Source organism: Fopius arisanus, unplaced genomic scaffold (assembly GCF_000806365.1).
Source record: "Fopius arisanus strain USDA-PBARC FA_bdor unplaced genomic scaffold, ASM80636v1 scaffold00011, whole genome shotgun sequence".
NCBI classification, from domain to species: domain Eukaryota; kingdom Metazoa; phylum Arthropoda; class Insecta; order Hymenoptera; family Braconidae; genus Fopius; species Fopius arisanus.
In genome coordinates, this window is record NW_011887750.1 from 865,898 (window position 1) to 881,362 (window position 15,465).

The 15,465-nt window shown below is 39.2% G+C and overlaps 2 protein-coding genes and 1 long non-coding RNA gene across 6 annotated transcripts in view; 2 read left to right on the forward strand and 1 right to left on the reverse strand.

The window, feature by feature from the left end:
* Window positions 1–12,512, forward strand: part of LOC105262843 (Dopamine 1-like receptor 1) — a 14,253-nt gene extending 1,741 nt beyond the window's left edge. Inside the window, exons 2-7 of one of the 2 annotated variants that reach the window (XM_011298657.1) lie at window positions 8,888–8,957; window positions 9,254–9,563; window positions 9,696–9,849; window positions 10,276–10,674; window positions 11,501–11,767; window positions 11,824–12,512. In XM_011298657.1, the coding sequence (XP_011296959.1) occupies window positions 8,888–8,957; window positions 9,254–9,563; window positions 9,696–9,849; window positions 10,276–10,674; window positions 11,501–11,767; window positions 11,824–11,829 (1,206 nt within the window). In that variant the 3' untranslated portion in view covers window positions 11,830–12,512. Of the gene's footprint in view, window positions 1–8,887; window positions 8,958–9,253; window positions 9,564–9,695; window positions 9,850–10,275; window positions 10,675–11,500 lie in introns of both variants that reach the window. The other variant, XM_011298656.1, reaches the window with a different exon arrangement.
* The window catches only part of LOC105262842 (uncharacterized), a 21,651-nt gene extending 8,141 nt beyond the window's left edge, over window positions 1–13,510 (reverse strand). Inside the window, exons 1-2 of one of the 3 annotated variants that reach the window (XR_891862.1) lie at window positions 13,393–13,510; window positions 12,640–12,736 (exon numbers count right to left, since the gene is read on the reverse strand). This is a non-coding gene — a long non-coding RNA (uncharacterized lncRNA). Of the gene's footprint in view, window positions 1–12,639; window positions 12,831–13,157; window positions 13,278–13,392 lie in introns of those variants that run through there. The other 2 variants (XR_891861.1, XR_891860.1) reach the window with 2 other exon arrangements.
* Window positions 13,511–13,694: 184 nt separating this feature from the next.
* Window positions 13,695–15,465, forward strand: part of LOC105262844 (PAX-interacting protein 1) — a 6,345-nt gene continuing 4,574 nt past the window's right edge. Inside the window, exons 1-2 of the mRNA XM_011298658.1 lie at window positions 13,695–13,989; window positions 14,444–15,465. The exon at window positions 14,444–15,465 is cut by the window's right edge and continues 3,295 nt beyond it. Coding sequence (XP_011296960.1) covers window positions 13,894–13,989; window positions 14,444–15,465 — 1,118 coding nt within the window. The 5' untranslated portion in view covers window positions 13,695–13,893. The remainder of the gene's footprint in view (window positions 13,990–14,443) is intronic.

A 15,465-nucleotide genomic window follows, 5' to 3' on the forward strand; every position in this document is an offset into this window, starting at 1 on the left:
GGGGGGGGGAGGGGGGGAGTTCAGAGAGTTGTATCAATAAGCATTCCAATTACATTCTGGTGGTCGCATATGGACAAAGTTGTGGAGCTGGGGATTTTGGGGGATATCAAGTGGAGCAAGGAAACTGGTGCTGATCAAAATAGGATTTGGTTGTGCTAAAGTGGTGGATCTGGAAAGGTATAGCACCGTTGCCGGCCATTTATCCGACCATTCGGTGGAATTAACTATCCAATTAGCGACGCGGAAGGGAAGAGCGAGTGATACGTGCCCCACGTATGTCCAGTTTGGATTTAATTATCTTCCCTCTATGTCGTATTCAAAACCGTGACGTACCTCTCGACGGTGTAAATTTTCCACGGGTATCCTCTTCTCGATAATCAATCCACTCGAATAGACAGGTAAATACACAATAACAATAATTGGGGTACCGATGGAATGGGATTGGGGGGGGGGATGACATACCACCGCCTGTTTTCGCATTGGGAAAAACATTTCAGATTGAAGGTGCAATTAATCTGTATCATTACGGGGGATTGCACGATTTATCTTCTCGCAATCTTATTATCCTTATTTTTTCTGTTCTTTTTCGTTTTGTCAATTTAACGAGGGTTAACGGGGGCGTGATATCGAAGATATTTACCCACTTTGGAAATGGGAATTTCAACGACTTAAGGTGCACTTTAAATTCAGCCAACGCTGCTCCATATAAAATTCCACGCTCCTCCTGAGTGGATTATTTTTTTTATTATAAAATGTTTTTTTTTTCTCTTACTCCTGTTTCATCCTCTGGGCGTTTTTTACATCTACCTCGTCGTCTCTGTTTCCCCTACACCTATCCAAGTTACACTTTTTACCATTTCAATTTTATGCGGAGAAAAGTGAGATTTTCTGGGTACAAGTCTTAGATGGCTGAGGAGGTAAAGAGGGTGATGAGGAGGTTGCAAGGAGGTGGGTAACAGTCGCTGGAGGAGTGAGAGGCATGCTCTCCATTTGCCTAGGATTGATATCAAATTCAGGCGCTTTTATATCATACCGTGAAAGAGGTCTTTCCCGTTATTTTCATTTCAACTTCTCTCCCATGTCGTTTCACAATTTCTTTCTTTTTTTTTTTTTCATCTGTGTCTCAACTTTGTCAAACTACCTCTCGTGTTTGTGAGTGCTCTGTGCAATAGTAAAGGTGAAAAGTGATGTGAGTTTGAATTGCACATTGGAAAAACACCTGACGTGGATGTTTTAGTGTGCTGACCAGTGTCAAACGTAAAATTGAAAGAACTCAAAAAGTGCACTTTAAATTCAGTTTCCGCCTCACCTTAAACTCGCGTGACCGCAGCGTATATTTTTTTTCCCCTCAACTCGTTTCACTGCTATCCTCCCCCTGATTTTTTTTTCTCCTCTTTTTTTTTTCACCACCTTTAGTTCCTCTTTCAGTTTCCACCATCCTTGGGTGGTGCACACCGCCTAACTTTCAATTTGCGACGCCCCGATAAACCCTCCGCCTTCAATTGGACTCCAGGGCAGTAGATCCAGTCGACCAAAAAGCCCCGCTGCACTTTTGGTGTAAATATATCAAAGGTTTTCCGACTTGCATTAAATCAACTCCCAGGGTGCTGTAGAGATATTTCAATATGTGTTAATGTTGCTTCGATATTTGGAATTCATTACGCCTGTGGAGTACAGAGAAACAAAAAATCTAGTCGAGTACTTATGAGAACTGGAACACCAGTGGATTAAATCGGTCATTAAAATCGCCAGTTGTTTTCGGTATTTACCAGGATTTTTCTCTTTCCACTGTCTCTTTTATTCTATCGTCGTTGTCTTCGTATCGTAAATCGAGTTGGAGATACGCCACATCCTACTCCCGCAAATAAAAGATTTAATAAACGGAATAAAATGATTACCCTATTTTGATAGGGCGGGGAGTAACAGTATAAAACTGCACTTAAATTACATCAATCACTCAGGCTCACTCTAATGTACCCTGAACGTAATGTTATTCTCATTTTTTATCAATAAATCACTCTCTTCTGCCATTGATTTTGTGACAAGCGGTCGCGGGGCGGAATCCATCGATTTGAGATCAATAATCGGGAGCTTTCTCCTCCGATTTTCAAATTTCTCTTCATTCCCTTTTATAAATAATATTCAGGGATTCAGGGATTCAGGCGGAGATATTATTGCAAAATAATATTCGGAGGCGAAATTTTTCTATCGCACTCACAACATGCGGTTGTGGTGCACGAAAAAAAAATTAACTAGACATTTTTTTTGCAGTTTCACACGGAATTGTGGAAAAATATTGAATTAAGACCTGAGAATGTTAATTCAACAGCTAAAAACCTTGGAATATTACCACTGGGAAGAAGAGTAATTCAGGGTTTCTGTTATTCTTTCATTAAGGATTTTCTAGCGGGACACCCGCGGCGAAGAAGTCTACTCCTGGAAAATTGCTTTTTGATCAATTTTGTTTAAAAAAAAAACTGACAAATGTTGTGTCACTGGGATTCATGAAGTTCAGTTGTAACAACGGAAATTCATTCGATTTAATGAATAGCGATGGCCGTTTATCGGGGAAACCAAGTACTACTAAAAACTCGGCCCATAAACGTTTTTCTGAGTCACTCTTCATTCCATTTCAATCCAATTGGACCCATTCTGCTCGTTGGAATATTCTACCTATGGAGTCATTGAATTGCTTTTCAAGTTTTCGCAGTTTTATGTTTATGGTACGTCTAGAACGGGACACATTGTAATAAAAATTGAATTCGATCGATTTCTGATCAATGTCTGATTTACTACGCGTTAATTGTTAATGGGAGACCATCGCCTCGCGCAGAAATTTCAAGGGTAATATACGATTCGATAACCGGTAATTAAGTCAAATCAATACAATTGTGGAATTATTAATTGAAAAAATAAATTAGCGAGAGATTTTTCTTCAATCTTATCTGCCCCAGACGTTATTATATTTTTGAATTAAATTTTTATTCAAATCAACCCTTGAGATGGGGAGAAGGGGCGGCAAAATTTAAACATTCAAAAAATGTGAAACGTTGAAAAATGGCGAATATCTGGGGATCACTGTGGAAACCAAGGGAGGCCATAATTGCAAATTATCGCACAAATTTGACACGGGAGGCGAAAAATTTGGGATTCCGTCACGAAGTCGTGGAAACAAAAAAAAAAAGTGCGGATAAGAAATTAATTTATGAATGAAACAATAAAGATCAGACGATATTAACTATCTGCCAGAGAAATGAAATAGTTCGGGGTAAACTTTTCTTCGTGAGAGATATTTTTATCGCGAAAGGGCATCGTCTCGTGGGAATAATCCACCTCTCAAGCCGAATATTCCGTTTTTATTGTGAGCAGAGTAATTATTCATCTTCTAGACTAGAATGCTAACGAAAAAATTTATATCTGGTACTCTTCACCGAATTACTTGCCCGTGCCTCGATGCATTCAATTCGTAGAATTAAAAAATTTAAACTAAATGAATTTCAGCTTTTTGATTATTGCCAGCAAGCAGCACTACTTGTTATGTCTGCAAATTACGTTTTGCATTGTTATTTTGATATTTATTACAGAAATTTTCAGAAAAATTCATCCTAGAGTTCCGGGAGACCCCGACAGGGAAAATCGTTCGAAATAACAATTCCTGGGTAGTTTTTAACAATTTTTTCGCTGCATGTAGTTCAGACCTCCAGTAGATGATCTACCATTGTGCAATGGAAAAATATCGCAGTTCTCTCCAACAATATTCTTTTGAATCACGAATGTCCCCATCAATCGCGAACGACCCATCCACACGAGAAATCAAATTGTTTATACCCAATAAATATTTCTCTAAAATCTGCCGCGAAATTCCCATTCCCACAATTACCAAAAATTAATGATTAATTAAACTCCTGCAATAACTAAATCGAAAATCATGAAGTTCGGGGGATAAAGAGAAATGTTTATTCTGCCATTTGAAATCCCATTTTACGCCTTCAATAGTTAATATTTATGAGTTCTGCAATTATTGATTACTTTATATTATTATTTATTGATTGATAGCTCAGATGTTAATGCTCGAATGGGGAGTTATCGATATCGCTGGAGTGAGAACCGAATTTGATTGATTTCCCATCTTCACGGGATTTTTCAGTCAATTCGTAATTTTTACACCCTTGTACCATTTCTTATAGTACAGGATAAGAAATTTCATTCTCAACGAATGTGAAGTTTACCCTCACGAAGTTTACTCTGTACTCACATTCGTTGAAAGCGTAATTTATTGCCTAGTGCTCTATACTATTTTATGTCCCTAGGACCGATAAACGGAGAATTCTAACTCCACATCGGTTTCGGACTTTTCGGATATAAAATATTGTACATCACGATCCTATAAAGCTATTTTACCTCTCATGGCATTATGGCCCCCTTCGGTGGGAATTATTGCGATTGATCTCGAATTATCGAACATGTGTGGGAAAATTGTTGTTGGAAAATTGAAAAACTCGCCATTTTGGCTCGCGCTTCTGGGAGAGAAAATTCAAAAAAAAATCGTACAGATACGAAAAATGTCGGGAGAAAATGGGAATTAGATGTGAAATGCAATATAGGCGGATGTCCCAGGGAAAATCGACTTTATCGATTTCAGTTTACGGGGTATTGACGTTTTTGTCACCGCTATTTCCATTTGAATCAAAGTTAAATTATTTCTTTGATCCTTCGTGGCACCGCCATTTTTCACGCTATCGAGGTCGTTTCGTGCTTAAAATGTGCGGAATGTTATCAATATTATCGGAGCATACATAACTTCATATCGGGTCCTTTTTATGCGGACGTACATATATAAAGAGAAATGATTGAAGATAGGTCGTAATCTTTCGCATGATCTCCCAATGCACTGGAATTTTTTTGCAATTTATGATGCAGTTTTAAATTCTAAATAATCATTAATAGTTAGAATAAACTCAACTTTTACCCGGCTCGATACCTTATCATATTTATAAAGTCTCCAAAATAAATTTATAGCGTTTTCACACGATAATATTGTGACTTGCAGGAGAAATAATTTTTTTTCTCTCGGTACAGGACGTGACTCCTATTATTTTCAGTCAATCCTTCGTATAAAAGGGACGAAAAAGTGAAATTGAAGCTTTAATAATGTTCATAAACTTTTCATAATTGGATTATACCGTTTTTACACAGCGAAATTATACGTCGTAGGTAAATTCGTAATGAAATTTTTGTAAATAGTCATAATTTTTCATCAACCCAACGGCAGAGAAAAATCTTGGTGGAGGAAAAATTATGGGGTTGATGAAAAAAAAAAATTCTGAGCGGCATAACAAAAACCGCTGGCCTTTCGCGTGAAACTCTCCTCTTAAAAAAAAAACTGCACAGCACAGTAAATTTTCTGTGTGGGTTCCAGCAATTTTCCTCGAGACTCAATTTTCCCTCGGTCGATACAATGCGTCTATTTATCCGGAAAGTCCCCCAGGACTTGATAGAAAATGTCACAACAAACGAATCGAGATCAAATACACTACAATCGGATGAAGACTAGCTCAAAAACGTCTACAAAAAGATATTCTATTGACAATGGGACAATAAATAAATTGAGAAGTTGGTGAGCTGAACTTAACTCCTTCTCTTCATTAATATCGCACGAGGGAGACGTCTATACTCCGGAAAATACCCCAGGAGAGCGAACCCGAGGACAAAGACCGGAACAATATCGTCACCTACCCCGTGGAATAATTCCCCAGCTAGTGGTCAATTGTTTAAAGTCGTCTCTAACGTTTTGGCATTTATTTATTATTCAACTCGCAAAACTCATTCATTCATACCCATCATTGTTATTTTACTCCCTCCCCCGCTGATTCGTAATATAAACAATGTTTATACATCACAAATTTTCAATTTTTGAGAAAATTGATAAGACTCCCCAACGCCAAGTATCTCTATATAAAACAATCTATAAAAAATATATATTAAAGAATTGAATATTTGAGATTTGAAAATTTGAAAAATTCAGAGAAACTTTTGAAATTAAATATATTTAAATAAATAAAAAACATGATATATGTTTTATATTTTAATAAAATTTCAATTATTCAATAAACTTTACGTCAATTGATGGCATACAGTAGTTATTCGGAAATCAATCTCGATTCATGAACGCACACAGATGTTTTTGATTCTAAACTTTCGAATTGAACTGAAAGTTAACGATATTCCTTGTAGTTTATGGGAATAATGGAGCAGGTTGGCGTCAGAAATGTACGAGAGACACCCCATCTGCTCAAACGCTTTGTACAACGATCTGTATACATTCACCAGTTAAATTAATCTCCCGACCTGCCTCAATCCCCTTTAAGTACAACCCGAAACATCACCGGTGTTTCTCAACTTGAAACTTTCTGTTGCCCTAGCCTTTCTCGACGTTTACCTTAGACCCCTGAAATAAGGACAGGTCAGTGTCAGTGGCCCATGCCATGCAAATGACACTCATACCACCCACCACCCTGTGAAAACCCCACGACAAACAACACAATCTCCTGTTGACAGAGTCCAAACAACCCCAAGTGCCTACACCCAAACCAAAAAAAGAAACTCCGAGAAACAAATACCAATTACCACAGATAATTATCCCCCAATTATTTTCCCTCAAAAAATCTCAATTATTAAAACTAAACGAAAATCTTCAATAATTCCCATTCCAATCCCCTATTTTTAAATTTAAAATAATATTTTTCATAAACAAGAAAATTAAGGTGGTAGACAACTCTGTTATTCGTACCTAGATACAAAATGTCATAGTCATAATGAAATTTTCCTCTGCGAGTTCTTTCTGCAGAAAGAAAAATGTCTCCTTTGAGGAAGCATTTTAATTACAAAAATTGAATGTTTCTGTCATGAAATTGAATTGAAACTCGTGGAGAAAGGAATAAGAGAGAGGACGAAAAAGGTAAAAGGCGAACAGGGGGATATAAAAAAGGATTGAAACAATTGAAACAAAAAGGGGTTTCGCGGCTTACCGCGACTATTGGTGGGGTTTTGAACCCTATAGCCACCCCCAACCCCTAGATGTGCACGTGTGTGTGGGTGTGGCAAGCAACGAGCAACAACAAAGTTACCGTGGACGAGCATCGATCAGGGGTAGACCAAGAGGGTGGTGGACTCCAGTGGGTGGGTTAAAGGGGGAAGGGGATGAAGTGAGAGAAGAATGAGTGGAAAAGCGGCGGTAGTCCTCAAATCCGTATCCCATATAGGCATCGGTTGCCGCGCGCCAACGAATCAACCGATGTGCAACGGAGAAAGAATCATTTATGATAAAAGGCAACAACAGGGTGATGGAGAAAGGTGGAGATATGGTTGAACGCGCTGGCGCAAAACCAACCAACACTCTCTTGTCATGACAGAGGCACAACGGGGGGTCCACCATTTCAAGGGGGATTTCAACCCTTCTAGGCTAAATCCTCTACTCTCTTCTTCTTAGGGATCACCCGAGTCTGATCATTTCCATCCTTTTCTCCCCCGCCCCCAAAGCTTTCTCACCTTTTTCCTAGTTATCTCCTTTTCTTTCAACCCCCGCCACCATCCCGTCGCCATCCCGTTGCCATCCCGTCACCATCCCGTCACCATCCCCCATCCTTTATTTTCGTTAATGTCTCGGGTCCTCGTTATTGCACCTTTAACCATTGTCTATTACTCACGTACCCCTGTTTACGTCTATTTTAGAATTGTTTTTATTCGTTCTTCGGGGTTGTTTACGTCTGATTCGCTACTTCCTCTCGCCGTTTGGCGGAGGAAATTTACTTGGGGGTGGACTTTTTTTTTTTATTGTATTGCTCTGAGAGCAACAGTTTGCTTTCAGAATACAACGGGTTTGCCCCGGCGAATTGTGCGGTTCATTCTTTTTGGTTGTTTAGTCACGCGGAAATTGGAGTTTTCCCAGGATTTTTTCCAGGGTGTTTTCCACGGGTGCGAGAACGAGCGTAATTGGTATTGGCGTACGGTGATTTCATTTGAATGGGGGGGTTGGTGGTTTTTTCTGGGGGGAGAGGGTTATGGAGATTTCAATTAGGGAGTCGGGAATTTTATGGGATTTTTGGGGGATGTGATATTGTTGGCAAATGGGGGGATGTCTGGTGAATAGACTCGGTGGATTTAACTGGAAAGTTGAGAGGTGTTGAGTTCTTCGGAGAGGACCTCGGGATTTTGTGTAGAATGGGCGAAATAGATTGGAAATATTGGGGGGGTACGGTGGGGGTGACGGAGAAATTGTGGTATGGGGTGGAAAACGTCGGGATTACGGCAATACGACGATGGAGTATATGTGAGTGGAGTGAACGGGAAAACCTTCTTGGGTTTCGGCATAAAGGAAACGTTGGATATTTATTTATGTTGTGGATTCTGTAAACGAGTGGATGCCATAAAAAGACGCATAGCTCCGGTGAAATAGAGTGGATGATGAAAGAAAGGGAATCAGGGGGGTGGTGAGTAGGGGGTGTGAACGGAAAATGAATTGCAGGGATGGGGGCTTTCAATTGGGGGAGATAATTTGAGATTGAATGAAAGCTCCAAGAGGGAAAAAGCCGCTTCGATTCTTTTTTTTATTATTATTTATTTCTAGCGATCTCGCCAAGCATTTCCCGGACAATACTGCAATTTTTGTACAATTTTTTAGCGTGATAGGATTCGCTAATTGAATAAAGCTATTATAAATTCAATGAGAGATGGAAATGGAGGGGTGAGTGAAAAATGTTGAGTAATTAACGCAAGAGAGAATATGATGGGTGGGATGCGTAATGAGCAAATGAAAGCCAAAAAGAATAAACATTGATCATTTCACGGATGGCATATGTGAATGGTGTATTTCTGCTTTAATTTTCAGAGCAACTTGACAGAGGGTGAAGAGGATTTGCCCGAGGACACTCTCTCATTGCTGTCTGTACTGTTCGTCGGTGAGATTGTATTCCGTACTTTATTCCATACATTTACAGTGAACAACATAAAGTAGATAAGAATCGTAAAAAAAAAAATGGGAATCAGCATTGCATAGAGCTTATAAATAAAAAAAATCTATAAATCGAAACGTGATGAAGAAGAAATGGATGTTCCGAGAGTGACGAGAATGATGAGAGTATTGAAAAAATGAAAATAATAAATAAGAGAATGTGGAATGACGCTTGAACAAAAAGTTGCTTGACAGATTGATCAATGGTCATTTGTATATTTATTTTCTGCTCTTCTGTTTCAGGGTTTCTCCTCTTTGTCCTGATATTCTTCTCAGTTGCTGGTAACGTATTGGTTTGTGTGGCGATATACACTGATCGTGGATTGAGAAGAATTGGAAATTTATTTCTCGCATCGTTGGCCATTGCTGATTTATTCGTCGGCTGTCTGGTTATGACATTTGCCGGTGTCAACGATCTACTCGGCTACTGGATGTTTGGTCCACGTTTCTGTGACACATGGATTGCATTTGATGTCATGTGCAGCACTGCCTCAATCCTCAATCTATGCGCGATATCACTGGATCGTTACATACACATCAAAGATCCACTCAGGTATTAATCTTGCCAGTTAGCACTTTGATATTTATCATTGTCGTTTAGGGTGGATAATGGCCAGTGGATTAATGTCGGTTTAATCGAAAATTCATGGGACAATGATCAAGTGATATTGTGGATTGTGTGCAGATACGGTCGTTGGGTTACCAGGAGAATTGCTGTTGCTAGTATTGCAACGGTGTGGCTTCTTGCTGCTACCGTTTCATTCGTACCAATCAGCCTGGGACTGCACAGGAGTCAGGAATCCAAAAATCCACCGCCAACCTACAACGATGGTACACAGGTAATTCCAGTATTCTTCTTACTCTGATAACATTTACTGGGAATTTTAATGGAAACACTTTTTCCGAGTTTGCCACTCTCCCCAACAACCTGCACGGATATTTTCATTTTAAATTCATCAGGGATTAATTCCTTCCTCAATTTCAGTCGGAAATTACAGAATTTTAATGAACATGTTCTGGTTATTATTTTTATCAAACTACCACTTGGCCTGACATTATTTTTTCAACTCCTCGAGTTATTAGTTTTCCAATGAAATTATATTTTCTCAAATAATTATAACGGAATTGAGAAGCCTAGCAAGACTGACGATTAGAAAATAAAAATTCATGAAGAATGGAAAAATCCACAGTATGATGGTCGATACCAAATTGTTGAAGGTACATGGATATCCTCAAACGGATAATTTTTTGTTCGATATCCCAAGGAATATCCAACCTGTGCTCTGGATCTATCGCCAACGTATGCCGTTGTATCTTCATGCATATCATTCTATGTACCCTGTATCGTGATGATAAGTATCTACTGCAGACTGTACTGTTACGCTCAGAAACACGTTAAAAGTATAAGAGCAGTGACAAAACTACCACAACCATCATCCATTGGTAAAAGTTTTCGCGCTAAGAGTACGCGCAAATTACAACAGGCTAAACCTAAACCACCGGCTAAGGCCAAGCCAACTAGTCCATATCACGTGTCTGATCATAAAGCAGCCATAACTGTGGGTGTTATAATGGGTGTATTTCTCATATGCTGGGTGCCATTTTTCTGCGTCAACATTGTCGCTGCATTCTGCAAAACTTGCATACCAGATCGAGCATTCCAGGTATGAATACTTTATTTACTAATGCATCCTGTACTTCCTAGGGGAACAAGATGAATTAAATTTCTTCTGCTTGTACTTGCCGTTCTTGGTGATTTTTTATGTGCACTTTGCGTATTAAATTTTTTTTTTTCCCTCGCTCTACCTCTTCATTTGCATACGTGATACGCGTTCATCTGAAGTACATAATTTATGGAGAATACTCTCTAATATTCTGAGATTTTATTTTTGACGGGTAGAAGTAGACACAAAGAGATTGTTTAAAAAGGGCAAAGGGTAAACGACGAGTGAAAATCCATAGTCCTATGTACACTGGCCATTTCTCTCCATCTCTCTCTCTCTCTCTCTTTTTTTTCTCTCTCTCTCTTTTTTTCTCTCTCTCTCTCTCTGTCTGATGGCAAAAAAAATATTGGCCCAATTAAATGTTTTTTCAATCAACCCCTTGGCCTGGAGCGATTTAAAATAATTTTATCGAGGTATCAGTATGAATTTTTCATCCTTCCCTCAAACTGAATATTTATTCAAACAGGATTTCTCAATCTCATTCGTGTCCCTCGTCCTAATATATATTCATACCCCACGTTCTTCCATGCAGTTATTTTTACGAGAGAAAAGCCGATGTAGGAAAAACGTGGTAATAAAAATATTGCTTTTTCCGTAAATGTAGAGGCGTGAAAAGAGCCTCCGCCTCTCCAACGAATTAACGTGGAGTAGAGCAAACATTTCGACTTATTTCACTCATCCCAAGTTGGAAATAAAAAATAGTATGAGTAATGCGAGAATGTGAGGCTCTTGGGTGTATTGAAGGAATAAATTTTTAATTCGACAGGTGCTCACCTGGCTTGGCTACAGTAACTCGGCCTTTAATCCAATAATCTACAGTATTTTCAACACCGAATTTCGTCAGGCATTCAAGCGAATCTTGACAAAGGGCACAAGAGCGAGGGGTAATCAACCATCCACCAGTGAATGCGGTGAATTTCGTTCTGTTATCGTGCAAAAACGCAATGGTTCAATAGTCGAGTGCAACATCAGTCCAAGATCGAGTGCTGACAGTTGTCAAGTTGGACTTGGACGACAGCATCGTGACACTATTGTAAGTTCAATATGAATTACAACAACTGGATAATAAAGACCATCACTATACGATAGGTGTAAACAACAGACAGAGGAATTTATCATAATTGGCCAGTTTGGACCATGTCAACGACAATCAGCTTAATGAAGGAAGATTAAATACCAAAGTTAAATCAATGAGGCATATCCATGATTGCGGACAAACTGTGTGATAGATATAACAATTACTTGGATGGCACATTATATCATGAACTTTCCAATGAAATTTCGACAAATTCGAGGATTATACTTGCACGAATAATGTAAATCATCAATCTAGATAATTAGAGTGAATCGAGAACATTTACTGAATTAATCATACAGATTATCCACTCGACGCACACGGGTTTCACTCGATATATCATTTTTATCATCTTGTAAATGATCATTTATTTATTTTTCTATTAAAATTATTGACGAGAAAATGTGAGGGGTAAAAAAAAGCTGTTCACTGATTATGATCAACATCATGATCGATCTATATAGAATAGCAGTGAAATCACTTGACACGATGTGGTTCAACGCCTCTCGGGAGAGAGCAATATCATCATTAAATAAAACAAAACCAAATATACATATTAGTATCGTTACGATAATCGATATTATCTGAATCGTGTAATTATTATAAAACTCAGAGCTCCATTAATCTTGTTTTATTTATCATGTAAATATTCATTGTGTACTCTAGTCAAATAAGTCAATAATGTATAAACATTGAAAAAGAAAAACGGGTAATTAATTTTCACGTAGAAACAAAATGACCGATGTTTCAATGAATTTAATCCCCTCAGACCATTAATACTTAATGATCCAGCGGCTAACGTTATTAAGATGGAATTAACGTATTCGTACCTTCGAATTGTCCATCAAGGGTACAACCGGTCTTCAATTATACTCGAATGACTTTCCATAAAGCCCCCGTGTCTTTGGCGATTAGCTGATTCCTCAACTGTAAACGGAATTGTTGGATTAATGCACTTGGTATGCAGGTAGGTATGCTGATGATTTTGATACGATAATGCCAGCCTGGCAAAGGCATAACTAAATTCCATGGGATTTCGCTTCATCAGCACTGGTTACTCTCATGGCTTCTACACCATTGAGTAGCCACTTTACCCAGTTTACAGTCGAGTGCAAGTTTCAACTTTCTAAACTCTCGGAATATTATTTAGCCTTTTATTGAGTTTGATTCTTTACACGAGGAGATGAGTGTCATTGCTGAATTAAAACAGAAAGTATTTTGTAACTATAAACGACAATCTCATGTCCCCGGGGTATCTTCAATGGAGTTCATCCCACCATGTGCCCTTTTTTTTATACCCTTTATCTCCCTTTATCTCCCTTCATCTCCCTTTTTCTCCTTGACTCACCCTTTTCAGATATTCCCAGGAAAAATGTCAAAGAAGCTTTTTCATTTCGATAAAATCTCCCATAACTCGCAAATTTTGACAGCTGGCCAGTGCCCGCTGGGACAACCCGCACGTAAAACTTTGGGAATAGCTATAAAATTGGGTAAATAGAGTTTCCAACTGGGGGGACGTGTGCTGCAAAAAAAGTTTGAATTTCTCTCGTGGGAAGTGGTACTGTTTCCTTAACGATAATTACCGCTGCTTTATTACGAGGATCCGTTGTGCTGTCGCTAATTGTCACGTCACATAATCGTGGAAATTTAGATATTAATCTGCATAATTCACCGTGACAAATGCCAATCATCTCTGGATAATTGATCCCTCAATTAGGTGAGTTGACACTGTCAGTCAACAGTTGTAATTGATTGATGTAGTTATCATGAATTATTCGAAATCAAATGTTTGGTGGAAAATTTGTCCAGAGGGCGCCACCTCTCGGTCTATTTACGTTTCAATTTCGATAGATCGAAGCAACAGCCGCTCTGGCCGCCACGACACTCGATAATGTCGAGGAATAACCTCAAACTCCTTATCAGATTGCAATCACAACAAGTGAATGAAAAAGCGACGCGGCAACATTTATTGTTGACAAACTTAATCGAAATTGTTCATTGAGGAGTTAACGGTGGAATTTTATTCAGTGAAGTATGTCAAGTGATTCGAATAATGTGGTATTAGTTCATTCTCAAGAGCAATAATGGGTGATATACGTGCAGGACTCGAGGAAATAAAGCTCGACGAGGCACTATTTGCCGATGTTAAATACTACGTCAGTGGCGAGGCTGATCCTAAGGTATTTCACATCGTTATTTATCCTGTAATTAGATCAATTACCCACACTCTCGATCTCCACGCCGATTCGCCACAATCCCACAATTTTTCCAATTGAATTACTGAAAATAATCGGTGGTACTCACTTGGTTGAAAATACTCCATCAAAAGCTAACCCCAAGGTACAGGTATCATTCCAGAATTCATTTTGATATTTACCACCACCAAAAATCGTCCGAACAATCCACATACTGTCCAAAACCCTCGGAGTTTCTACAATTGAATATAACGGAATTCTTATGATTGCGCGGGATAACATTTTCAAAACAATTGCTTTGTTGATTTTAGTAATTAGTGTAATAATCGTCGAAATTATTTCTCAATTGTAAAGAAGTCGTACAATTAATGACAAAAACAATTTCGGAATAGGTATCTCATGCAAAAATGTTCATCCATATGTCATAATTCCCATTCAGATTGTCTCACTGCTGCAAAAAGGTGGTGCAGAGCGCTGCAACTACTTCAGCAGCTTTGTAACCCACCTAATAGCTGGTTACGAAGCCCTAGAAAGTGATGTTTGTCAAGCTAAAGAGTTATATGAGATACCAGCAGTAACTCATGACTGGGTTTCGTACTCAGCAAAATGCAAAAAACTCCTTCCAACAAAATATTTCTCCGCGGAGGAGAATCAGTTATTTTCAAGCGTGAGAGCATGTATATCCCAGGTGAGCCTGGCTGATAGCAAAGCCCTGTGGGCGATGATATCATTGCAAGGTGGGAAATGCCAGTTGCGTTTGGATCGTTTCTGTACACACTTAATCGTGACTAAGCCGAGTGGTTCGAAGTATGAGGCTGCCATGAGGCATCACGTGAAGATTGTAACACCAGATTGGGTGGTTGATTGTTCCAAGAAACGATCTATTGTCCCCGAGGCTGACTACCATCCAAGATTGCTGATTCATCCGTCGCCAAACAGCTCAACAGCATTGATAACAGGTTTCATGGATAATACCGAGGACAATGGAGGGATTCAGGGCGATCAAGACCGCACCAAGGTCATGTTGGAGCAATTGAAGCAGAGAATGCCATGGAATCAGACAAATCCCCCAGTCAGTGCCCCCCAATCGTCGCCATCCCCTCAGGGAATTAATCAGCAACTTCCAACAACCTCTCCAAACGTCCAACTCCCGCAGGAGAATACACCGCCATCCAATTCTGGGCAAATAGCTCCAGCCCAGAGACAAGCACAACAACAGTTCCAGCGAAACGTATCAACTCCCAATGTGACGAATTACTCCGCTCCAATTGTCTCTGCTAATCAAAACCAGAACCAGTCTCAAACACCTCAAAATCAAAATTGGCATGCACAGATGCCTCAAGTCAAATCACAAATCCAGTCATCACAACCGCAGCAGCAACAGCAGCAACAGCAGCAACAGCAGCAACAGCAGCAACAGCAGCAACAGCAGCAACAGCAGCAACAGCAGCAACAGCAGCA